Below are 27970 nucleotides of genomic sequence, written 5' to 3' on the forward strand. Positions count from 1 at the left end.
AGGACCAAAAGAAAATAAAAAGGGGGTGGCACCCCTCTCCCTCGAAAAAGCACTGCCCCTTCCCCAGTAAACTAATGCACATAACTCCCCATCATTAGTCTCATTCCTCCTCCGTTTGCCTTCACTCTTTAAAATTAAATTCCTTTTGCCAGGTAGGCAAGAAGTTGATCTGGGAACTTAGTTCCTGCTTCTCCATTCTTTGGTCACTGAATAAAGCTTGTGCTTTGTCAATTTCAGCTGCAGCTTCATTATTGGCTGCTTGAACAAAACAGAAAAAGAACCTTCCCCTAAAGAATACAAAAAAAAGAGTGGATATATGTATATGTGTAACTGATTCACTTTGCTGTACACCTGAAACTAACAACATTGTAAATCAACTATACTCCAATAAAAATTAAAAAAAAAAGAACCCTGCCCTGCCGGGTAGGGGTAGCAGAGTCTATATGACTTAATTCAGTAACAAAACCATAAGCTCCCCAAACTTTTCAAACTTTTTTCCACTCTCCTCTTAATTCATTCCAGTCACACTAGCCATCTTGCTGTTCCTACAGAAAGCCAAGAAAGTTTCTGCCTCCTTTTTGTAAACCATAGAGTAAATTAATGTATATATGTGTATGGAAATTAATTAGTGTGTATTAATGAATCATACATACAATCCTATTATCAATTCAACTAAATGTGAATTAAGTCAGAAATAAAACAAAGCACTGATTGTAAGATTGATATCAGCCTACTTGGCCAATGCTTTAAATTAATTTAAAGCCATTAAATTAATTATTGAGATTATAAAACTTTGTACATAGTAAGTTTTCTATATCACTAATAAGATCAACTAAACATCTGATCTAACTAAAATTTTTAAATGCTTAATTTTTTCAGTTTCTAAAATTTATACAGTTGCCTAATTGTTGATATTCTAAAGTTGAAAAAATAGTTTAAATTTCCTATGCTTTAATTTTCCAGTCAGAATGAGTTACTCTGTAATGTTTCATGATGAGAAAAGTGGTACAAATTTATTATATTTACTTACTCACTTTTTTTTAATTGGAAGGGTTTTACATTAACAGTAAGTCCTGAAACTCAAAATGAAGACTTCCTAGTCAACTGTGACAGTCTTTGAATACCTACTGAAGCAAAAAGCAATTAAAACACCCCCACATTTCTTACCATTCACTTGAAAGATGTGAGTCTGATAGATGTGTTCATAGCCCTCTGCATAGCAGGTGTAATTGCCCATGTGAGTTGTGGTGACCTTGGTAATATATAAGGATCCATCATCTCCAAAGTCCTATAGAAAAAAAGTAAAATTAAATAAAATTAGCTGTTTTTACTTAAAATGTATTTCAACAATTCACTTTTTAAAAAAATGTACTCAGGAGCAAAGTAAATTAAAATATTATCTTTAAATTATCAAAATGATCACTGTTAGTTCTATAAAGTTGCAAGATTTTATAGGCTGTAATTACTATCTTCTCAAGACAAGTTTTGTTTAAAAAGTATAATCTCAGTATTTATTTGAAATATCTGAGCTTATATAAAATAACTGAATTTTCACATATTTATTCTAATTCAGTTTATATTTTAATGAATAAAGGTATAAAATATTTTTCTTATTTATAGCTAAAACAAATAGCTCTTAACTACATTCTTCACATTTTTAATTGTCTATTAAGTTTTACATCCTTTAATTATATCTTTACCTAGGAAAAAAATATTAAAACAGTGTGGTTTCAGACATAAAATGTATACCCATATCAGTAGAACAGGATTTTTTTAAGCCTCCCAGAAATAATCAGTACATTAGCTAAAATAACCACGGCATTTCAAATTTATGGGGGAAAATATGCATAACCATTTTAGAAAAAAGATTAAAAAAATCTTGTGCTGTTTATCAAAATCAAATCCAAAAACCACCTTTGGAAAAGTAAAGACCAGAAAATCTTCTCTTTCATAAAGGGAATGAATACACTGGCAAAAACTGTCATAATCAACTTATTCAGAACTCTGGAAATAGACAAAGGCTCACACCAGCGCACACAGCATTACTGGAAAAACTGGCTGAATTTCAGCAAGGACAGCGAGCCTGGTGGCTTCCCTCTCTTCAGAGCTGCATGGAAGCCTTGGACCACCAGCTTCGTAACTCTGCTAGCAGAAGAACAGGTTTGAAGCTCCTCCAAGACCCCATCCTCAGAGAATCATCACAATCTGACCTACATGGCAGCTCCCTGAAAATTTCCATTTTCATGAATTCTTTTTATTTGAGCAAGACTTAGAGTTGAGTCCATACGTTTCTGACTCCATACGTTTCTGACTTTACCTATATTCACACCATGTGCATTTCTGTTAAAAATAGCTTCCCTCTAACTGCTACTCACTACAGATTAATTACAATCAAAAAAATGACTATGGAGCTATTGAATATGGACCTCAAAATAATGAAAATGTTCTCCCAGTCAAGAAAGAGAGAGACAGAGAGAAGAAGAGAGAGAAAAAGAAATGGGGGAGAAGAAGAATGAGAATAAGGAGGAGGAGAAGCAGAAGGGGGCTGGGGAGGAAAGAGGAGGGAGCTTCGGGGGAGAGGGGGAAGAGGAGGTGGGTCAGGAGAGGAGAAACATACTGTATGTTCTGGCCATCAGATTATTTAGCTGATGAATAATATTGTCTTAATGATTATCAAATGAAATAAAATTCCTCCATATCATATTATATGAGACTGATCATACCACACTTCTGCAGCTCCCAGGGGCATCTCATGGACTTACAGGAAAAGCCTCATGCCCTGCACGATAGGGGAGAATTTGGAGATTAAACCCTAACAAGGACGTCACTGAGTGACACCAATTTGTGATAGCATCCCTTGCATCACCACAGGCTACCATTAGAAACAGGGCTCCTGGGTGAGCACTTAGGCTAGAGAACAGAAACACCAAACAGCAAGGCCATGCTGTCCCTCAGGTTAACATTAAGGCAGGGAGTTGACACACAGCTGGGTATAATATGAGAAAAAGCCAAACCTGTGCAGAAATCAGTTCAGGATGATTAGAGTTAAAGAAATTTTGAGAAAAACTATGAGCCAAAAATAATTCTTGACAACCTGAAATGTAATAGTAAGATACCTAATGAGCACAAGGCAGACAATCACACAGGACGTGCATGTACCATTAAGACTCCTCACAAGCAGAACAGACCAGGGAGACCAAATCAGAACAGAGATGAATCCCCTCATGGGACAAGAATAACTGGAAATAATCATAAAAACCCAAAGTATTATCTCATATTTGTAATTATGTTTAAATTCATTTATGCCAAACTGCACATAGGTCTTTTAAAGTCTATTTTCAAATAATACTTTTTAAATTATTCATAAAACTTGAAATAAACTTTTCCACGTGTTTTCCTGTATAGCTACCTAGAAAGCTTGGCCCTTCCCAATCTACTATAATCCAGATTCCTTCACCGAATGATGTGAAAATTTTCCAAGAATATAATCTTGAGAATGTTTATTAAAGTATCTTATTTTGCTATCTGTGTTATTCTGTAATACGAAATCCTTTTAATGTAGATATGCTCTAAATTAACATACTGTGTGATCCCTTCTAATCTACATATCATTTCTTACTTTTTCCTCTTTCTTCCAAGTAGAAGCAAAATCTTCCAGCCTCAATATCTTTCAATACACAACTTTATAATCACCTTTTCAAACAGCATTTCTGAATAAGCAAGATTGTCTCACCACTTTGCATGAAGCATGGATTGTATCACTATACTTATTATAAAACTCAATATTTATTGAGCACTTAAATATGTCAGGCACTGTGATAAATAATTTAAATAAATTATCAGATTTTATCCTTTAAGCAACCTTTTTAAAATGCACTACTATTAGCCCCATTTTATATATATGAAAACTGGAATATGCTGATGTTAAGCTTGGGCTCATCTGAGGTCACCAACTGCTATGGTCTGGATGTTTGTGTGCCCCACCCAAAGTTCATCTGTTGAAATACTAAAGCCTAATGTGATAGCGGGCCTTTGGGGGGTGATTAGGTTGTGAGGGTGGGGCCCTTAAGAACAGGATTAGTGCCCTTATCCTACAGAGATTTGAGGACATGGGAGAAGATTCTGGCTATTAATCGAGAGGGTGGCCATCACCCAGAATATTAATGTGCTGGCACCTTGATCTTGGACTTAGCCCTAGAACTGTGAGAAATACATTTTTGTTGTTTATACCACCAAGACTTAGTCTTTTGTTATAGCAGTCCAACAGAGTAAGACACCAACCAAAGTAAGGGATCGGAGATTGGCATCCAAACAAATGGTCAGACTCCAGAACTGAACCCTTGTTATTATGCAATTCTTAACCCATCTTCATCTTTCCTGATTCTCCATTATTTTAGCCAAACATAAAACTTACCTTTTGAGGTTTTTTTTTAATATGGATACATCAATCCTATGCCTTACCTCCATCCTGATTCAGCATTTCTAATCTTTTGATCTTTCATTTTCTCAGCATTTTTCCAATCTTAAGTAGATTAAACTGTGTGATTTTGATGCTCAGCCATGGTTGAGAGTTATGTCCTTATGTAACAGATGCTCCCTGAATTTGGGGACAAAATCTTGCACTTATTTGGAACCCCCATTACACCTTTATAATCTTGCTGCCAATAGATTCTCCACAAATATTTCTTCAGTGATTAAATCTTTATGAATCTCTACACCATTAAAAAGTTGCCTCAGGGCACTAATGTCTGGAAATTCAATAGAAAAAACCTAAAACCATTTATTTTGTTGAGTTGACTACCTATATTATTTTCAAAGCAGTACAAAAGAGAACTGTGGAAAAAAGGAAAATCTATAGCACACTTCTAAAATTTTGAAAATTGTATGGCTACTACTAATTGACTATGATCAGTGGTGTAAGAGTAATAATCACAATGTTTAACAACCTATAGAGGACAGGCACTGATCAGTCAGAATGTATAAGGCAGTAAACATCAGGTATGACTACACCAGAATAAAACAGCTGAATTTTAGGCCTGTATTTACCCATAGGCATTTGTTATGATCCAAAAGATAAATCCCATCCATTAGAAAATGGTAAATTTCAAATTTAAGCTTATTTTCCTATTTCATATTATGTTCTTATTCATAGTTTTAAATTACATGGTCCCAGTATTACTATACTTTAAATGAGGTTTTCTATGTAATACACATTGCTTTGATATACACTGACATTAATTTCCTTTCTAATTCTGATTATGCTAGTATGCTTTTACTTTGTAATATTGTGAAAGCTATTTTCCTAGCTTTATGTGTACAAAATATATTTTCATAAAATAGCAATAAAAGTAATTTTAGCAAGCATCTACATATTGAAATTCACAAAAATACGATTATCTCATAATTTATGTGATTTTCTAAAAATTATGGAAGATTCTCACTAGTCTATTTTCTTAGATATTTAATCTACCATCAATAAAAAGCACAGTGAAGTATAAAATTAAATAATCTAGATCCGATTTGGTATAGTCATTACTTTTAATACCTTTTTTTCCTAAAGTAAAGAATTTCATGTATCAATTTAAAGAAATACAATAGAAAAGTAAACTAATATGAATTGAAATTTTTTTTCCAAATTGATAAGCAAACAAAAAGTCAAGCAACTGCATTCTTTGGTAGAAAACCAAAATTATGAAAACTAAGTGCAACAATATTATTTGATGGTATATGTAAACAGTTAGACTAATTATATTTTATTTCACTTGAGAAAATGACCCTGGCAAAAGTTTCCATTAATATAATATAATAGTAATAAAAATAAGTAAAAATATCAACACTTTTATGGAACAACTCTTCAAAATGTTTTACATATATGCAGAGTCAGATTTGCCCGGAAGCTGATAAGAGTTTAAGTTTCAGAGCCCGTCATCTGTACAAGCCCTTTCCAAGGGCCTGGAATGTGTTTATATGGTCATATATTTCTGTAAAATTTAGAAATATATTTATAATTTTCTGTGACTTCTTTTCTTATTTTAATTAATATCCTATTTTATAGCTAATTGTTATTTATAATTTGTATCCTGTTTCTTAAATAGAATACCTTCAAAATGTAGGTACTTTAAAACATCAAGATCTATATAATTTTGAAATATATTAATTAACCATATTATTTATATTTTGACAATATGTTTTACACACAAAGAAACAGAAGTCAGAAGAGTTAACTTTTCTGTGGAGGCTAATAAGTTAATGATACAATATTCAGAACTAGGCTGTCTGGCTCTGCTTCTGAAGGTCCACACTTACAGACCGAGGTGTTTACATGGATGGATCTCCAAGCTCAATGTCACATATATATAGAATGCAGTATGGCTCAATTTACATAAAGTTCAAAACAGGCAAAAATAAACTGCATGTTTTAGAGACAAATACATTTATGGTAAGAATAAAAAGAACTGGTTAACATATGACTCATGGTAGGAGTTATATCTAGAGTAGAAGGAAAATATAGTGGGGAAGAGCCTACAAGGGCTTCAAGTGTGTTTGTCATGTTAAAGTCTTAAATGAGTATTGAGTCTATAATTATCCACATATTATTTTACTTTAAATTGTACATATCTTATAGATACCCTCAGGCATGGGTAATATTGAAATATAAAAAGAAATTCAATAAAAAATCTGCTAGACATTAAATTGTGTATCTCGAAGTACATAGCTTCCCCTAAGTATATATATCAATAGAAATCTCAAAGTCTCTTTCTCATTACTTTAAATAGACTGGAATTGCACTTCTTAATTTAATGGAATAAAAATAAAACACTTAGATTTTAAACTATATTTTTGTGTATTTCAAAAGAGAATAAATCCTTATTTTGGTTTTCTTAAAAATATTTATAACATAGTAACCAAAGGTACCCAGAATCCTGGTAACTTTTATGGAATTGGTTAATTAATGACATGTATTACAGAGTTCTGGCTCCATTTTAGGATAGATAGATGGAAGGAGTGTTATCCAAACAAGAAGAAGCTGGGCAATCTGAAAAATCACCCTGTTCTTGAACCTATTAGTGTGCTGACTTTGAAAGGCAATAATGAAAGTAAAATCTAAGGAAAGCTGGAGTGAGCCTCCAGACAGACAAGACACAGGCAATCACTCACGTCTAACACAGCACTGGAAGGAAACAAGGAGGCCCTTCAAACAGGTACAAAAGATATCAACTAACTTCTTAAGGAACTGCTAAAAGTTGAGCAGCCACAGTTGTGAGAGTACAGAGCCCTGAGAGCACAGACACCGGCAGCCCCTTCTCCATGGACCCCACTGTTTGCTTCTGAAAAGTCTGGGGGCAGGAGAGAGCTGAGAAAGCATCCCTCAGGTAATGGCGCTGCTGAGGGAGAAAACAATTCTTACCTGGATCCTTCTCCCCAGTGGAGCAAAGTCTTAAGCTGCTGAAAAAAAAAGGCAGCAAATCCTGTCAGTTTCAGTGGGTGAAAACTGACAGAGCTTGGGAAAAGGAGAGAAGCAAGAAATCCTCCTAGTTTCAGAAAATTAAAGATCCTTTACCACTGGAGGCAGGGCAGCATCATGGAGAAAACCTGGCTCAAAAGACTCAACTCAGAAAACCTGGCTCAAGAGACACATGAGCTGCCTAAGGCTGATGCTGAATGAGGAAAATGTAGAAAGCTTTGTTCCTCACCACCCAGGCTAGTGAGGATCAAGAAACCAGCAACAGCAGACTAACAGAGGGACAAGAGAATGGAGAGACAAAGGTGCAGGCTCACAGGAAACACCTAAAACTGAGGGTGGACGAAGCACCACCTGGAAGATGCTCAGATACCCCATCAGTCTGGTTCTTACCCTAACCACAAGGTGACACTGAAGAAACCGAGGCTGGCGGTGCATTGAAGGTAATCACAGCAACCAATAAAACTAAAGCACAGCACAGCTCCTCATTAAAGGCCAAGCAGAGAAAGAGGCATGATTATTTCCAGACATAAACACTATCTACCTTGGTCTCTGCTACCCTACACAGAGCATGTACCTTTCAATGAAAAGTTATGAGACATATAAAATGGAAAGGAAAAATAATCCACTGTTGAGAGACAAAACAAACAGACAGAGGATTTAAAATAACTATGATTAATATGTTACAAGCTCCAGTGGAAAGACATTCATGAATAGATGGGTCATTTCAGCAGAGAAATGGAAACAATAAGCAAATGGCAAAGGGCATGCTGGAAATAAATGTACCCTCCCCACAGTAACAGAGATGAAGCATGACTCTGACAGGCTCATCAGTAGACCTGACACATCCAAGGAAGGCCTCGGTGAACTTGAACATAGGTCAACAGACAGTACTCGGATGGAAACAAAAGAGGAAATTATTGAAAACAATTTTTAAAGAACAGAGTATCCAAGGCATGTAGGCCGATATTAGTCTAAAATATATTTAACTGAAATAATGGAAGGAAAAGGGAGAGAATGGGGAGAAAACATTTGAAAATGAATGGTCTAGAATTTTCCACAAATAAGAATTGTAGAACAATCTAGAAATATATTCATACTGCTGAAGACCAAAGGTAAAGAGAAGTATTAAAGTCTGTCAGAGAAAAGTACATAATCATCTTCAGGAAATGGAAAGTCTCCCAGGTTTTTGAGACCAGGTATAACCAGAGTAAAGGTATCACCATGCCTGAAAAAAATTATTTATCATTTAGAGGAGTGAATGTCTACCAAAGAGGTTAAGAAAAATCAGAGAAGGGAGGTAACAATGTCAAATCTCCAGCTTTTCCTGGCTAGGAGAAGTTGGATCACACAGTTTTCTATAGTTTTATTGTAAAAATTAATAAATCAATTAATTGTATGAGCATATATAAATAACAAATACAATTTTTTTACAAAAACAGATTTTGATGCTACTACCATTTTATCAGTGATAAAACTAACCATTTCTTGATATTTGTACTCAAATAATATTCATTTCTGATGATTTTCTTTTCAATAGCATTTGCTTCTTACTTTCAACATAATTTCGATCATTATCTTTCCAATATCTTCTTAGGTAGATTTTACTATTCCGTTAAGTTGAGTTTAATATTCATTGATAGATATTTTAAATATCAGGGATTAAACTGGCAAATAATATTATGCAAAATCCACTCAGCATTACTACCATGAATCAACAGTCTTGAATCAGAAGAACTCTGGGACCCTGAAGAAAGCAAGCACATCATTCAGGGACTAATCAAGAGTCAGGAACCACACGGTAATTTATTTAAGGGTGATTTGCAGCAGAGAGGTGATGTGTCAATAACTAGTACATCAAATTTTAATGTCTCTCAAGAAAAACGCCAATGTGGAAAAGGAAATGTCAGCTATCTGGTCTACTGCAAGCCACATGATTTGCACTACACACATTTTCTATTCTAATCATTTGCCAATAATAAGGGAAAAGAAAGAGATAATGCGCAGAGAATTCAAAAGTATCTTAAAGCTGGTTACATCAGTGTTTTCAATTGCTGAAAACTCACCAAGCTGTAAACCTAAGGTTTATACACCTGTCTTTATCATTTTTATATTTCAATAAAAACTGTTAAAATAAGCCATACATGTTGCAAAGTTTAATTTCTGATGACGTGGCTTGTACATAGCAATCCACAGAATCCATGTGTTTAGCCCTATTGACACACTTATTTCTTTATGTTGTAATTGCCTATTTAACTGCAATGACTCTGAATTGAAAATAATCTTGTTTCCAGGCTCTAAATAAAGGTTTTTTCAAAAGAAATAATTGAAGAATGAGCTTATTTTGGAAGTAAAGACTTGTCAATCATTCAAAATATGTTTTCTCTATGACTTCTTACAGGTTCCTAGTTTCTCTCTAAATGAAGGTAATTGTCATTATAAATGCAATCAGAAAGCTGATTCCAACAGTACTAATTACTTTATGTCAAAAATCAAATGCCCCCCATTTCATTCACTAAGCTCTTTTTTAAAAAAATGATATATATTTGACTTCTATTACTTTCAAGTGTACAGCATAGGAATTTAACATCTTTATAGATTACACTTCATGCAAAGTTATTATAAAACATTGACTATATTCCTTGTGCTGTACATTAGATCTCTGTAACTTATTTATTTTATACATAGTAGCTGGTACCCCTTAATCCTCTTCACCCATTTTGCCCCTTCCCCCATCCCTCTTCCCTCTGGAAACCACCAGTCTGTTCTCTGTATCTGTGAGTCTGTTTCTGCTTTGTTACATTTGTTCCTTTATTTTATTTTTTTAGATTTCACAAATAAGTGAAATCATGCCCTTCAACGAAATTTAGTTAAGAGACCCAATCTTGCCCCCAAACTGAAAACTGAACTCTCTTCACCCTTCAAGGGAGAATCATTCCCTGTCTTAGAAGACAGGTCTTTCCAACAGCATTGTTAACAAATGAATCACCTTTTGTGGTAGACAGATTTCACTGATGGTCTCAATTAATTCTTTTCCAAGCCATGCCATTTGCTTTGTAACTTTCTAGTCTTCCCTTTGACTGTGGACTTTTCTATATCACATGCTCTGGCCAAAGTGATGTTAGCAAATGTGCTGCAAGCAGAGAAGTGAAGAAAGAAAAGTGCACTTCCGCTTGCCCTGTTCATGACACGGCCTGCTCTCTCTTGTATCCTCACCATCAGCATGAGAATGAGTGCTCACCAGCCTGGTGGCAGGTGAGAGTCCACGGGAAGCAGAGCCGCATCATCTCGGCGGAAGCTACCAGAGGCTAGTCAGTTCAAAGCACACCCCGAAGCTTATTACACAGGAGTAAGTAGACTCAGCCAAACCAGCCCGGTTCAATCCAGAGCAGCAGGCACTCCAAGCTGACCCAAAACCCGGCAAAAAAATAATGAATGGTTGTGATTTTAAGTCACTAAATTTTGGAGTAATGTGTCATGGAGCAGTATCTATGTACTATAACTTTCTACCTCTGGCTAAAGTTTTCTCTCTCCATGATTTTTTAAATTTTTTTTAAAAATTTTGTTTTGTTTTCTTAAGAAATAATATTCATAGCACTTCACTGGAGCTACTGCTCAGGCAAACTAAATTGAGAATCCAAAAGAGCACTAAGGGCTTCCCTGGTGGCGCAGTGGTTGAGAGTCCGCCTGCCGATGCAGGGTACGTGGGTTCATGCCGCAGAGCGGCTAGGCCCGTGAGCCATGGCCGCTGGGCCTCCGCGTCCGGAGCCTGTTCTCCGCAACGGGAAAGACCGCAACAGTGAGAGGCCCGCGTACCGCAAAAAAGAAAAGAAAAGAAAAGAAAAAAGCACTGAGTGAGGTGGTCACCTGGATTTCTCAATAGCTAGAGACCATTTTTCTTCATACCAGCAAGAGACACTGTGAATCCAAATTGCATTACAACTAAAATACAGAATATTACGTACCATGAACTTTTACTTGGGAAGTGTTAAAAGCTTAAATTTAGGGTTTCCCTGGTGGCGCAGTGGTTGAGAGTCCGCCTGCCGAGGAAGGGCACACGGGTTCGTGCCCCGGTCCGGGAAAATCCCACACGCCGCAGAGCGGCTGGGTCTGTGAGCCATGGCCGCTGAGCCTGCGCGGCCGGAGCCACGCCCGCTGAGCCTGCGCGGCCGGAGCCTGTGCTCCGCAATGCGAGAGGCCTCAGCAGTGAGAGGCCCGCGTACCGCAAAAAAAAAAAAAAAAAAAGCTTAAATTTAAAATCTACAAATGTTGAGTCCACCAAATGATATAATTGGTAAACAGTAAGAATTATATTTTCTTAATTGTTTTTGGACCTAGAAATTATCATACTAAGTGAAGTAAATCAGACAAAGACAACTATTATATGATATCACTTAATGCAGAACCTTAAAGACGATACAAATGAACTTATATACAAAACAGAAACAGACTACAGGCAAGAAAACAAACTTCTTTTACCAAAGGGGAAAGGCATGGGTGGGGGGACAGGGGATAAATTATGAGTTTGGGATTAACATATATGCACTATTATATATAAAATAGATAACCAATAAGATCCTATTGTATAGCACAGGGAACTATATTCAATATATTGTAATAACTTGTAATGGAAAAGAATCTGAAAAATTATATATATATATATGTATAAATCTCCTCTTAACTAATCACAAAGAAAAAGATATAATTGATGTTGAGGACCTGAATAAAGCCAGCTGATTTTTATTCTGCTCCTAAACTTAAATAATTTTCAACTCTCCTATTCAATGTTTGCATATGTATATGAAGCACTTTGCTGTACACCTGAAATTAACACAGCACTGTAAATTGACTAAAGTCAATAAAATAATAAAAGAAAAGAAAAGAAAAGGCAGCATCCTCTGGGTGCTTGTCATTGACAAAAAGAAAAAGAATTAAACGTACAATAGGAGTGGTCTGATTTCCACATTAAGAGACATTGTTTCAAGGTTTAAATAAAAGGTTTTGAAAATCATTTGGAAATGTTTTACAATAAAATAGGTGCTAATTCAATAAATGTAGGCTTACTGACTGTTTCACTAAGTATGCATGAACCCACAGGTTGTTATTAAGGAATATAATAAGTTTGATGACTTTGTCAATTAAGCAATAATGATGAACAGCTGCACAAAATCAGTCTCCTGCTCTGGATCATTCCAAGAATTCGGGGAATGAACCAGTGACTTGATGAATAGTGAAGAAATATAGTTTATATGAGAATTGTATTATAAAATATCATGAATATTTTTTCTGTGTGCAGCTAGATGATACCCCTGGTGTTGGCTCAGCTGTCTTTGATGAGTCAGGAGACAATTAGGAGTATTGTTCTGCTAATTGCATATAACACAGCTAAAACATATATCATATTCCAAAACAATGACTCTTTTATATTCTCTCTGTTTCAGAGATAAGAATAAATAAGAATTTTTAAAAATGAAGAACTTTAAAACCTTCTCTAAGGCAATTTATTTTTTCAGGAAATGTTTACTGGGCACCTCTTCTTTACCAGCCACTGTGAATCTCAAACAAAGACTGCATGACTCTCCTTTCGGATGTCTAATGGTAAGAAATTATTTCCTTTTAACTGATCACAAAAAAAGAGATACAATTGATGTTAAAGATCTGAAAAAAGCCAGCTGATTTTTTATCTGCTCCCAATCTTAAATAATTTTCAACTCTCCAATTCAAAGTATGCTTAGGTAGAACAAAAGATATTCACAGTATTTACAGCAGAACAATTATTTATCATCTTTCAATGTTTGTTTTTCTACCTATTTCTGTTTCCTTCAGCTCTGCTGGATGATAATGTGTATCCACACGTGTATTATACTTTTCCCGTGAAAACTGAGCTTCTTAGACAAGACTTGCTGTTGCTTGTGTTAACTTTACAACACTTCATCCAATTATTTATTTAGGTCATCAAATTTTTGAAAAATAAAGACGTGGATTTGAAACACAGCTTTGTCATGGATTGGTTTCAAGAAACTGGAGAAAGTTATTTCATCTCTCTAGGCTTCGATTTCCAAATATACAACATGGGAATTGAAATATTTGCTTACTTTACCTCACAAATAGATGTAAGGAGCAAATAAAATGCACTTTTGGAAAGCACTTTGCAGTTAGAATAAAATGTGAGACATATTCTCTTAATCATAAGGAATTAATAGTTTGTACATCTGATTTTGTGGAGATTTCTAAATGGGAATAAACTTGTTAAAGTTACAAGGACTAACATTTTATAATTACTTCTAACAGTTCATCCCCTCATCAACAATCACTATATTTTTCATGTAGTTGGTAAGATGTTCTGGAGTTCTTTAGAAGTGGAGCTGAATATTCTTTCTTCCTCAGGGAAGGACTGCTTCACTAAGGGTTCCTTTTCTCTGGGCCACATGGGGTCAGATAGCTTCATTGTTCAGATGATAGTTTTACACTCAGAGGAAAATGGGAAAGAAAAGAGTAACTGAAAATAAGGCTATATTCACAATTTGGAAATTTTCTACACTTTTCTAAAATCATGAAAACGATAAAGTCATGACTATGAGTCCTAAAAGAGTAATCTAATAGGTTTCTAGAGTGAATGTATTAGAATGCCTTTCTAATAAATCGTAAATACATATCCCTTAAAAATATTTTATACCTCAGGCTAACATACATAGGGGGAAAAGACGTGTGGCACAATAAAGAAAATGTTGTAAGAGAGTTTCATTTTATTTTTTTAATTAATTTTTATTGGAATATAAACAATGTGTCAGTTTCTGCTGTACAGCAAAGTGATTCAGTGATACATGTACATGTATCTATTCTTTTTCAAATTCTTTTCCCACTTAGATTATTACAGAGTATTGAGCAGAGTTCCCTGTGCTATACAATAGGTCCTTTTTGGTTATCTATTTTATATATAGTAGTGTGTATATGTCAATCCCAATCTCCCAATTTATCCTTCCCTACCCCCTACTTTCCCCCTTAGTAACCATAAGTTTGTTGTCTACATCTGTGACTCTATTTCTGTTCTGTAAACAGGTTCATTTGTACCATATTTTAGATTCCACATATAAGTGGTATCATATGACATTTAGGTTTCTTCCATGTCCTAGCTATTGTAAATAGTGCTGCAATGAACATGGGAAGAGATTTAAATTTTATATCAAAAAATAATATCTGATTGCTTCCCCAGGCTTGTCTCCTGCCATCAGGTTCTGTCAAGAGAGGCCACTTTCAGGGCTTCCCTGGTGGCGCGGTGGTTGAGAGTCCGCCTGCCGATGCAGGGGACACGGGTTCGTGCCCCAGTCCGGGAAGATCCCACATGCCGCGGAGCGGCTGGGCCCGTGAGCCATGGCCGCTGAGCCTGCGCGTCCGGAGCCTGTGCTCCGCAACGGGAGAGGCCACAACAGTGAGATGCCCGCATACCGCAAAAAAAAAAAAAAAAAAAATGAGAGGCCACTTTCAGACCCTCCAGCAGCCCAGCATCCTTCCTCCCACATTGTGGCCCTCATCGCCGTTGCCAGGCATACACTTTGCAGAATATCACGTATGTATCCTTGAGATATTACATTAGTCTCCTGTTGGATAACATAAATTAGGTCCCCTTTGTACAATTTATCATATTACTGTAAACTCTTTTATTCTTAGTTTTGAGTATAGTTGTTATTAGCTTTTAATTTTTGTGTGACTATTTGTTAATCTACTATCTCCATAGTCTTACCTATGAAGGCAGGTACCGTGTAGTCCACTATGGAACCTACAGCATTTAGCACAGTGCCTGGCAGATAGGAAGTGTGTGATGGGCATCTGAACGAGTTAATTTCAAAAATGAGGAATTAATGAATTATAACCACTCAAAGCTCACAGGCATTTAGTTGGAAAATTATTTCTTAGAAACAACACTTTAAAAATACATAATGCTGAAAAGTTTAATTTTACCTTTCACTAGAGCTATATGCAGTGCTATATCATTAAATGTTGCCAATTAGATTTACCAGGCATCCTTAGATAACACTTCTCTGGATGTTTGAGTTTATTTGTATTATTATATCATGCTATGCTGTAGCATTCCAGTTTTAAACTAACAATTACACTGAAACACTTATTAATTTCATTGGATTACATAGCAAAGTTTTTATTTAAAGATGTTATCGAAATTAGATTCAACCTTGATACATCATGCAGTTAGTTTGCTGGATGAAATCAGTTACAGCTGTCAAAAACTGTGAATGGTCTGATATTTTTTCCTACATACAAGCTGATAAGTAAGCCTGCTACAGTTTCGTGAATGCTGGCAGAAGACGAGATATTCCTGGATCAGAGACAAAGGGCTTTATTACTCGTGGTACAGCAAGTGGCATGAGCTTTGGACTTGTATCGGGTCCCTCTGTCCCCTAAGTCCAATGGGAGCCTGGTGAATGCTGAAGACAGTAAACAAACCTGCAGTCTACTCTACAGGGAGGCACTATTTCTGTCTTCAGAGACTGTATCCTTACAAACACAGTCCAGAACACAAACGGTCAGTGCCTCTGCTCACAGACATGCAAAAATATAATACATCCATGGACGACTGTTTCCTAGCGTATTCTTCTCCTATTGATGCAAATCTTGCAGATTACATTTTGAAATAATCATTTTATTCATTTTATCAGGGCAGTACGTGTATGTGTCAGAAAAGTTTGATTTCGATAGGTAAATTTATGCTCACTAAATATTATACCAATTAAAAATATACTTGTTTATTGAAACTCTTCTTGCTAATAAAACAATGGATAACAATCTGAGGTTTTAAAAATATTAAATGTGTGGCTTCCCCTCTTTTGGGTTGTATTTCTAGGTGCAATTATGTTGCACAATTTAAAAGTGATCCTTTCGATGTGTAAGAATTATGTGTAGTCCAATCTCAAAACTCTAGCTTTATTATAGAATCCTTAAGGTGGCAGCAGTGATAAAGACGTTAGTCAGAGGTGTATATCACATATAACATCCCAAGTCAGTTATATCCTTTTTCCATTCCCAACATGTGCTGCTGGTTTCAGAAGAAACCTGATTCTATCCATGTTATAACCCAACTTTGCTTTAAAAATGGAGAAATCTGAGGTGATTGCATGACTGAGGTCATTAACTAGAATTCATGTTTCTGAAATCTAGTGTAGTATTGCTCTAAACAAGAGAGAGGGGAGGGCCATTTCCATGGCGACAACTCTGCTCCTCCCATGGAAACCTACACGAGACATCACAGGAGGAGCAGGAAACCCAGGATTCGGCACAAATCTCCTTCTTGAAATGATTAGAGAGTTGCCTACACACTAATATGGAATTATTAACATATTAAATTGATTTCCTCTCTAATATACTTCATTTATATTTTGGTTGTGAATTATGTTTTTCTCATTTCTGTCTGCTAAATTCAGGTGCAGATATAGTAAGAACGGATTTGATTTTCTCTAACCCCTTTTCTCATGCATAAGACAAAATAGGCACCCTATTTAAATTTAATGTTATAAAAGGAAGGTATAGAATTGTAAGATAATTCAGCATACTTATTCTGTGAAGGAATAAGCTGAAACAGAAGATCTAAATAATTTGCCCAAGGTCTCAGAGCAGGTGGCATCAAGAAATAAAAATATGTAAATAAAACTTCCTAAACCTGTTGATTATATTTCATTCATCATCTTAAGGTCTTCTTTGTTTGTAATTTAAACATTAATACTCTATCAAGAAAATTGAGATATCTGTATTTCCTTTATCTATTTTTTTAAGACCCCTGCCTGACACAGAATATGTGACAGCCATTCTCATTGACCTAGCTGAGGATGGTGTTTTTGGACAAGAAGATATAGATAAACTACCTCCTCTGGAGCATCAGACGGGATAATGGACCCCAAGTGAAGGCCAGGGGCCACTCAAGGTGCTGACTGAGAACAGTGCTTTGGACCAGAAAAGCCTTGATGCCAGGTGTGGTGGGTTTTCAGCCAAAGGTGAAACAGCAGCAGAAACACCCCCAGGACAAATGGTGGGAGCAGAGTCTACAGATGGGACAGAGAGATAGAGGAGGGGTGTCTGGGACTCTTGGGGGTACCATGACCAGCCCGAGATGTCTGTGACCCTGGGTTAGGGAAGATGGTACCCATCTACGAGGAGGTAAATGTCTCCTCATAGCTCTCTTTGAGGCTCACGAGGTGGGATGCCTCCTGAGAAGGGGACCCTGCACGTAAACCCGGTGCAGGTGAGGCAGGTTTGAGAAGAAGTGAAAGGCACGGTGTACCAGGCAGTGCAGGGTGCTGGGTGCCAGGTGTGAATCACCTTACTGCATCCTCACAAGGTCCCGGGTGGTGGGCAGGATGATCCCATTTTACAGATGAGAAAACTGAGGCTCAGAGAGGCGAGTTCCTGCTGCTAGGAAGTGTCAGAGCCCAGAGCATGAGCCAACCTTGCCTGCTTGTCTTGATCCCTTTTCCTAAGGCACTCAGCTACAGCCGGTGCCTGCTGTTAGAAGACCATGGGTGCAATAAGAAGAGCACCAGACGGAAGTGACATTGCAGCGGATCTGAGAGAGGATGTGGGAATGGGTTCCTGATGCAGCTGAAAAGGTGGGCACACGCGCAAGGTGTGAGGAGGATAGCAGCCTCCCAGCTGTTGGGGGGCTAGGGGCGAGAAGCGGGGCACCTGGGGAAATCTCTGCCTGACCTTCCCGTGGAAGCTGGACTACCCACTTATCCAGGAAGCAGGAAGGAAGTGATTTCCCGTTTCTTCTCAGCACTGGTGAAACACCAGGTGGTTGATAAGTGGGATGAAGGAGAAATGGGGTGACAGAAAGAGACATCTTTTCTTCAGTGACCAGAGACAGGCTGCCTCACCTCAGAATCGCACTAATCAGTCCCGTGGTGCTGCGATCACCCACCACCCATACAGCAACACACAAAGTGGGGTGCTGGCGGGCAGCCACTGGGTCCTGCACACAGGAGGTGGGGTCTGGGGGGAACCACTGGGTCCTGCACACAGGTCACAACACACCACGGGAGTCAGGGGACCAACTGAACTGTCTTACGTGCATGGTCTGTCTTTCCATTACGGTGTGAACTCCAGGTGGGCAGGAATGGTATCTTTTTTTGAAGCTGTGATCTTAGATCAGATTTTCCCAGAAACAGCCTCTGAGGCTCGCTTGGGATGGTTCTGGGGAGCAATACCTCTGTGAGAATCAAGACTGGGCAGAAGGAGAGGGTGGGCTGAGATGTTATCATAACAGAGCCCTCAGCCCACCCACGGGGATCTGGGAACGTTCTCGGTTGTCCCCAGAAGCAAGGGATATCTATTTGTATTTCTTTAAATTTCTTCTTTAATCTTTTGTGTGTTTATCTCACTAATATTTGTTTATAACTTAGTATATACACTATTACAGTAACTATAGCCTCTAGTCCTCATTAACTAAAAGCTAGCAACATGTGATATATTTTCACTTACTCATGAGTTTTTCTACTCCCATTGTAAATATTATGAAACACCTACTAGGGAATAAACACCATTCAAGCACTGTGTATATAACAGGGAACCAACTAACCAAAATTTGACATCAGGAAGCATAACTACAGCGAGGGGAATCAAAGAGTAAACACATGAAGAATCTCATCTCCAGTGTAAAATTATGGCAGGGAAACATTATGGTGGGAAACTGACTTTAGATGGAATGGCCATGAAAGTACTCTCTACTAGGGGATGTCTTCCTCACAGAAAGGTTAGACTTGGAAAGAAAGCAGCCATGGGAGGAGCCAGAAAGAGGAGGGAGGTCCCCACAAATGAAAGCTGCAAAGTTCTGAGCTGTTGGAGGTGTCCTTGCAGTGTCGTCATCACTGACTTTGGGGCTGGATGGGGTCATTGGGGGAAACAGAAGAGGGTAAAAGCCTAGATGTCATGAAAATCTAGAGGTAGCGAGTGATGGGTTAGCTGGCAAACAAGAAGGCTGAGGATCAGCAATACGTGGGAAGGTAGGCGGGAAAAGAGATGCTTCACAGTTGTGTTCCTTCTAATAATTCACAACAGCAAATTCAAATAATAAAGTTGAACTTTAATGTTACTTCCAGATGAAGGAAAAGCAATCAAACAATATATACATAAAAGTATTTGGAGTTAAATGGAAATAGTGTATTCATACTTACTAAGGAATGAAAATGTTCTATCCCTACTAACTTTTAGGATAATAACATGTAGTTCAATAACAAAGTGAAAAATGAACAAGGGTTTTCTTCAGTTTCCAAAGTATGTTTTTTCACTAAAGGAAAATAAGATTAGTGGCAGTTTAGAGGGCTAGAAAAGTCAGATTTCTCTACTTCGTCCTTCTCCAGAACTATTCTATGATTATGGTAGATTAGTTTGGTGCTTGAATCCACACTGTTGTGTTCAGCCTTTGTGATATTCAGTAGCCCATAGACTTGTAACATGATTCTCTAGATTCATTTAACAAAGATAAAAGGGTGGAGATGAGAAGTATAGAAGCCACCATGCCTTTCTGAGAGCATGATTTCAATTAGGCATAAAAGGTTATGAAGCTTCAGAGGGAATTATTGCTCATGAAGTGATAGGCTGGCTACCATGGGGGTTAGGGATTGGAAGATGTAAGGAAAGGTGTTGAAGTGGGATCTGTAACAGAAACAAGAGTTATGTGATGAAGGCGAATCCCATAAACTCTTGTCCCAGAATTATCATCTCTAAAATTGGGATATGAGTGATAACTACCATGTTACAAGACTAAACATTTTAATTTGTAAAAAATACTTACGAATGTGTCTGCAACACTACAATTTTAATATAAAGGCTTATTGTTGTTTTGTTATTCTAATTTTAAATCACTTAATAATTACAGCTTAAGATTGAATACTGAAATTTAAACAAGCTTGAAGTTAATTAAGGTAGTAAATCTTTTAACCAAGCCTGAGGGGTACAATATCTATTGAACCCAAAATATAATCACAGCATTTTTTGGAAACTGGAACTAATACATTACAATTCACTAATGCAGCACCTAGTATAATGTCCCCGACATTTACCGTGGTGGCCTAATCATGTAAGTATCAATACTTAATAGGTGGTGATCCTGATGACGTGAAAAGAAGGGACAGGAGCATGGGAGCTAGAGGACAGAGTGGGAGTGAGGAGAAGGTCACAGGAAGACCAGAAGCCAAAATCCCTTCAAATATTATCCTTTAAGAAAACATTCAGGTAAATCCATATGCAAAAAGTTCTATTTACATTTCAGAAATACTCACCTGAACTTTCCTTTAAAAAACACATTCTCTTACCATCTTTTAAATTATAAATTACAAGTTTTGTTCCACATGTAACTTTTCTGGAGCATATCTGGTCTGTGAACTGACTAACAGCATAAGTATATAGAGTACAGAAAATATAATGAAGTGTGAAGGTCATGTTTAAAATATTTATTTTCTGCAAAGACTTTGATTGAAACAAACATTATAAGGTATGCAAAACATGAATTCCTAATGCAGTTCAATTATATTTAATATGTCATTGACTAATTAAAACTTGTTTGTGTTTTACTTTTTAATCCTTACAGCACTATATATATATATTCCCAAATTATTTTCATGTTTTAAGAAAGAAAATATCTAAACATTTAAATTTAAAAAGTGATGAGCTTATAACGGATTATTGCTAACAAGAATTGTGCTTCCAATTTACTTGAACTCCCTAAAGAGGGAACTTTACCAGGTGGTTTTATATTAGAAAGGACCAGTCTCTTCTGTCATACTTGACACTCTTCTTTAGTAATTGTTTTATCTCAGAATTATAAAAAATAAATCTAATAAAATTGGCATGACTATTAAAGCTTAATTATCCTATAGGGATTCTGTTAAAGTTCTCAGTCTTTTTCTATATGAACTCAGAGATCTGATGCTTAACAATTATCTGATTCTGAGACAGTAAGAAGAACTCCTTGAACCTCAGTTTCCTCACCTTTAAAATAAGGTTAGGAAAACATTTCATCTGATTAAATAAGTTTGGGTCAGTTAATGTTCTAGTATACTACCTGTCACAAAATAGGCATTCATTAAACCAGAATTAACTTAGAAGGAATTTACCAAAGGGGCAAAAGCAAGGATTTTGAAATCAGAACCTTGGAAAGGATTTTGATTCCATTCTATACTTGCTGTATATGTTCACAAGTTAACTGGCCTCATTGATTACTAAGAATAAAAGAATGTTTATGATATATGCATATGAAGATTCTGATAAAGTACAAGTAATCATTTTCATTGTCATTTATAATTATATTCCAACTATCTATTCTCATTAGTAAATCTTCCTCCTAAACTCTGATAGAAAATCATTCCTATATTCCATCCATAATAAAATACACTATATTTAAAATAATTTTATTCTCAGAGACTAAGTATTTGCAATCAACAAAAATTCATCAATCCCTCTTCATCATTTAATGGTTGATAATCCCAAAAATAGTGAGGGAAAACCTTAATTTAAATATAGGACTGTAATCAGGTATCCATTATTATCTTTTATGGGATCTCAATTAGAGATATTTATTGAGATGATAGAAACTGTAATCAATTGTGGCTGAAGAATGTCACCTGCCTTATCAGTAAACAAAGGATGCTGGGCCATGAAGCCCTCACTCACTGCAGCTGCCCCCAAAGATGCCCCCTGAGGGGACTCAGGATGGGAAAGAGCAGGATACTGACCCCAGAGAGTTAAGGTGCACATCAAAGGAGTGATGTCAGTGAGCCCAGACTCTTGCCTCTTCCCATACATAGAAGAGCTCTAAACTCATTAACATGAGGTGTCTGGTTTTCTTTAATTAACAGTAATCTTTTGATGTTCTGATGACTGCTTTATTTCTTTCTTTCTTTATTTTTGTAAAAACCCCTCTATATCCTGGCTCCTCCCTCACTTCTGTGGAGCCGTCCCTCGGAGCATCTGAGAGGCTGCCTCCTGGGCTTACATCCTCAGTATGCTGCCAAATGAAACATAATCCTCAACTTTTAGGTTCTGCATTTTTTTTTTTTCAGGTGACACAATCAACAAGGATCAGGTAAAATAAATAAATAAAAGATAAAAGCCTCCTGAAAAATTACAAATTTATGTAGTCCCACCCTCCAGATTTATATTCAAGGGCAACATAACAAAAAAGGTACCTTTATCAAGTGTTATAACTATACCTAGGGTAAAAAGAATCTGATTTTTTCGCCTCTTTAAATATCAAAATCTTGAAACATGAAAAGTGAGTTGTACAATCCCTTTGTTCTTGCATAGAAACATTATTAATTGTTTCACTGAAGTGTATCACTCCCTGTAACACCATAAGAAATGTTAGAGTGACAATGGGATTGAATTACCCTCAGTAGATCGAATAAACGTCAAAACGAAATGGTACAATTATTCTCCATTTCTCCCCGTGCTTCTATATTTACACTATCATTATACTTCTGGTGCCATCTTCCATAATGGCATGTGTAGAAACTTTTTAACAGGCTATTGTAGCAATACATTTTAAAAAGGTAGCCCACGATGAAGTGAATCAGCTGTATGTATACCTATATCTCCTCCCTCTTGGACCTCCCTCCAACACCCCCCATCCCACCCATCTAGGTCATCACAGAGCACCGGGCTGAGCTCCCTGTGCTACACAGCACGTTCCCACTAGCTATCTGTTTTACGTATGGTAGTGTATGTATGTCAGCCCCAATCTCCTAATTCGTCCCATCCCCCCATCTTCCCCACCTGTCCACATGTCTGTTCTCTATGTCTGTGTCTCTATTCCTGCCTTGCAAATAGGTTCATCTGTAAAGCAGCTATACCCCAATAAAAAAAAAAATGAATAGGTCATAAAGAACATTAATAATTTAGTGTTACAATATCTCTAAAATTTTCCAAGTACATACTCACTTTAGGGGACTCTACCCTACAACAACGAAAGCATCAGTATATAAGGATATATTCACAAAGATGTGTTTACTTCAGTATTGTTTACAGTGGGGAAAAAACAATCCTGAATGTCTATTAGTAGAGAAATAGTTGAATAAATTCTGGTACGTTCGTACTGTGGAAAAAACAAAAAACATAGCATACTTAGTTTTCCTTCTGTCAAAGTTACTTTATTATGCCACACCTTTTGAAACTGTTTGGATTCTATCTGCTTCTCAACAATCACATTCTCTTATTTCTCCTGGTAATCTGATTTTAAGAGCAACACATTCCTTTTTCCCCCTAAAATGTATCTTCAGACTTTATTCCTTTATTAGAAACCGTGGAGACACTTAAAAAACTCATCTGGTAGAAAAGTTTATCATCCTCATTTTACAGTGAAGAGGCTGCAAATCTCAGTCCAGATTCCCATCTAGTTAAGGGTAGAGAAGGCCTTTCTGAAGGCAAAGACCATGGCCTTCATACAGTGTCATTCTGCCTTCCTATTGCCTGGCCTATATTACCTTAGCTCAACACTTGAATCATGATTACAAACAAAATGCTACTTTCCCAAAGCAGATTTTTGCCTTTTTCACTTATCATTTTATAAATATTATAAATATTGAATTGTGCTTCTCAATGTTTCCTATAACTTACTTCTTTTGATTTTGTTTTCTAATCCTCAGGGGATAAACCCCAAGGTTGTATTTGTGAAGTCTTGTTGAGATCATTACATATTCATTACTATTTATAATTTACCTAGTTTTCAGGGCAAAGAATACATTAGGAATTTACATAAAACCAGTTTAAGTTTAAAAGCTATATATCATCTTATTTGTTTTATATTTCTTAGAGATAGATCACCTGATATTTAAGACATGAAGTTTGCATTATTATGGTCTGACAAAACCCTAAGGCTGAGTTAATTTGCTCTTGTTGTTGGGATAATTAACCAGAGACTGTGGCCTACAGCTAGAGAAACATGGACCTGGGATGTCTTGTGCACCATAAATCCAACTGAAGCTTATATTAATCTTGTGAATTCACTGACACAATGTTCACAAATTTAAAAAAAATTTTTTCCTAAGTCACACTCATTAAATTCTCATGATAGTCATAGAACTTTTTAATCTACTTTATAGAGAAAATGTGTGAACTATTGTATCTTTTCTCCTCTCTTATCTAAAATGTACACTTTTGGGGAATTCCCTAGCAGTCCACTGGTTAGGACTCTGAACTTCCACCACAGGGGGCACGGGTCCCATCCTTGGTTGGGGAACTAAGATTTGCATGCTACAGGGCACAGCCAAAAAAGAAAAAAAAAAAGAAGAAAAATGTAGTTTAAAAAAATATATATACCCTTTTTTTTTAATGTAATCTGCACATCACTTGCATTAGAATCCCAATGGATGCTTGTTTAAAAATATAGATTACTTCTTCCAGCCCATCTATTTATTAGATCGTGAGAGGGAACAAAACACATAATTAAAACCTTCCCGAGATGATTTTTAACATATATTAATGTTTGAGACCCACTACACATGCTCCTGCTTTTTTGCCTTTATCTGTGAAAAAATAAAGCTCTCCCTCATTTCCAAGAACAAATTATTTAGTTTTCTTAACCATATTACCTCACCTTTTCCTTTTGTCATTCTTGCTAGATATCCTCCTTTATCTCCAGCAATCTGAAAAGCTTCTTTTATCTAAAACCCTTCTTTTATCTAAAAATTTATTCTGATTTTCTCTAATAAAAAGTAACTTGATCCAGCTACACTGCCTGATGTTTCAGCCCCAATATAGCTAAGTTTTGCCATGAACAACCTTCTGGAAGTAAAATTTTATGCCTATACTATTTTCTATTATATATGGTTCATCATTTTTTTCATCTACATTGTTCACATTGGTATTATCCTATATTTCTTGGCTAAGGTCCAATTTCAGACTTTAACTGACCTTATTGATAGAAAAGTTGACACAAGAATCAATCTGGGAATCTGAAATTGTGTAGGGCATATGCACATGGTTGTAATAACCATTACAAAACTTACTATACACAGATACTTGGGCCATAGGAATATCACCCCTTTGTCTTAGTGACCAGTAAATGATGGTGGAAAATGAGAGAATGTTGCTGATTGTAGAAAAAACAATTTATTGGCTCACACAATGTTCATGCCATGCCCTTCCTGACATGACACATCTGCTCTAGGAGGATAAGGTAAAATTAGCCAGAGAGATCTGAAGATGCTTTACTGCTGATTCTTAAGATGGAGGAAAGGGGTCATGGGCCAAAAAAGCTGGCAGCCTCTAGAAGCTGGAGAAGATTTCCCCTTACTCTCCGGAAGGAATGCAGCCTTGCCAACACCTTGATTTTAGCTAGTGAGATCCATCTTGGACATCTGATTATACTGAAGTAAGCCACTTGGTGCACCCTGCACACGAGGAGAAGGTATTTTTCAACGGTGCAGATACCAGGAGGTGGGATCAGTGGAACCATCCCTATCACAACTGTACTTCTGATGAGTGACAATACTTCAAGAAATTCTGAGTCTCCAGGGGCTGCAGGGGATGAGAATATCCTGGCCTATGACAAATTGACTGGATGGAATTTTCAGACTGAAATGATGCTGACTCCATTAAACCTTGGGCAGTCTCTCCTGAGCTTCAGTCTGTGAACATGTCCCATACAGTGGGATATGGGAAATGTGTTTGGAAAAGCATCTCCTACCATCCCTCTGCCTTTTGTGGCTGTGTATTACAAAAGCAGCTGTGAGCCAGGGGTTACGACTATGGAATTTCTTGCCTCCTTTGGTTGATACTGGTTGCTTGGGTCTGCTTAGCTCCTGAACTCTTGATGGCTAAAAGATCTCTCTCCACTCTGTCAGGGTTTGTAAACATACTCCAAGAAACTCAGGAATCTTGGAAGAAAAACTTCTGGGGACAATGGCTCTTTAGCTTTCTGTTAGACAAATGGCTCCTTAACATTTGATTTCATTAGGAATAAAGTTCTCATGTCAAGATTCTAAACAAGAAAAATATTAGCCATAAGACTCAGCAATGCAAGTGAGATATTAGGAAGTTAGCTGGCCCTACCTTGTCCACTTTCTTTGTCTACCTAAATTGCTTCCATGATGTCTGAAGTGCAACAACTGTGAAAAAGGAAGGCCCAGAATGAGGGTAAAGTAACCTGTTTCTAGGCTTGTTTTGTATCTATTCAACCACTCTATGTCTTTTGATTGGAACATTTAATCCATTTACATTTGAAGTAATTATGAAGAGGTATATACTTGTTTCCATTTTGTTAATTGTTTTCTAGGTTTTTTTTTGCAGTTCTTTCTTGCTCTTTTGCTGTCTTCCCTTGTTATTTGACACCTATCTTTAGTGTTATGTTTGGACACCTTTCATTTTTGTGTGTGTCTATTACAGGTTTTTGGTTTGTGGTTACTATGAGGTTTAGCTATAGCAACATATAGGCATGTGTATATATATATATATATATATAATATATATGATTATTTTAAGTTGATGATCTCTTAAGTTTGAAAGCATTCCAACAATCCTGCATTTTCACACACCCACAGCATATTTAATCTTTTTGACATCATGTTTTGCATCTTTTAGTTTTGTGTATCCCTTTACTACTTATTGTGGATATAAATGATTTTTACTACTTTTGTCTTTTAAACTTCCTACTAACTTCATAAATGCTTGATCTATATTACCTTTACTATATATTTGCCTTTATCAATGAGATTTTTCCTTTTATAATTTTCATATTTCTAGTTGTGGACTTTTCTTTTTCACTTAGAGAAATCCCTTTAGCATTTCTTATAAAGCTTGTTTAGTGGTGCTGAACTCTTTTAGCTTTGCTTGTTGGTAAAACTCTTTATCTCTCCTTCAAATCTAAATAATTTGCTGGGTAGAGGATTCTTGGTTGTAGGCTTTTTTCCTTCTGGCCTGAAAAGTTTTGTTGAAAAGTCAGTTGACAGTCTTCTGTTGAGTTCCCTTGTACATAAATAATTACTTTTACCTTGCTGTTTTTAATATTGTCTGTTTTTTGCCATTTTAATTACAATGTGTCTTGGTGTGGTCCTCCGGGTTCATTTGTTTGAGACTCTTTTTGATTCCTGGGCATGAATTTCTATTTCCTTTCACAGGAAAGGAAAGATATTTTCAGTTATTATGTCTTCAGATATGTTCTCTGACCCTTCCTCTCTCCTGGGGTAGCAATACTTATATCAGACAAAATAGACTTTAAAACAAAGACTGTAACAAGAGACAAAGGAAGACATTGCATACTTGATAAGGGATCATTTCAAGCATCTTTTCCAACCACTACACTACGAGATTATAAATCAACTACAAGAAAGAACTGCCAAAACCACAAACATGTGGAGGCTAAAAATATGCTACTCAAAATCCAAGGGGTCACTGAAGAAATCACAAAGTACCTAGAGACAAATGAGAATAAAGCACAATGATCCAAAATCTATGGAAGACAGCAAAAGCAGTCTTAAGAGGGAGGTTTGTAGCAATAACACCTCAGTAAAC

General features: G+C 36.5%; 1 protein-coding gene across 4 annotated transcripts in view; it reads right to left on the reverse strand.

The window, feature by feature from the left end:
* FSTL5 (follistatin like 5) overlaps positions 1-27970 on the reverse strand; it is a 680376-nt gene that overhangs the window by 166121 nt on the left and 486285 nt on the right. For all 4 annotated transcript variants that reach the window (XM_004266153.3, XM_004266154.3, XM_012531687.3 and 1 more), the window contains exon 8: positions 1168-1288. In XM_004266153.3, the coding sequence (XP_004266201.1) occupies positions 1168-1288 (121 nt within the window). The remainder of the gene's footprint in view (positions 1-1167; positions 1289-27970) is intronic.

This window comes from Orcinus orca, chromosome 4, assembly GCF_937001465.1.
Source record: "Orcinus orca chromosome 4, mOrcOrc1.1, whole genome shotgun sequence".
NCBI lineage: Eukaryota > Metazoa > Chordata > Mammalia > Artiodactyla > Delphinidae > Orcinus > Orcinus orca.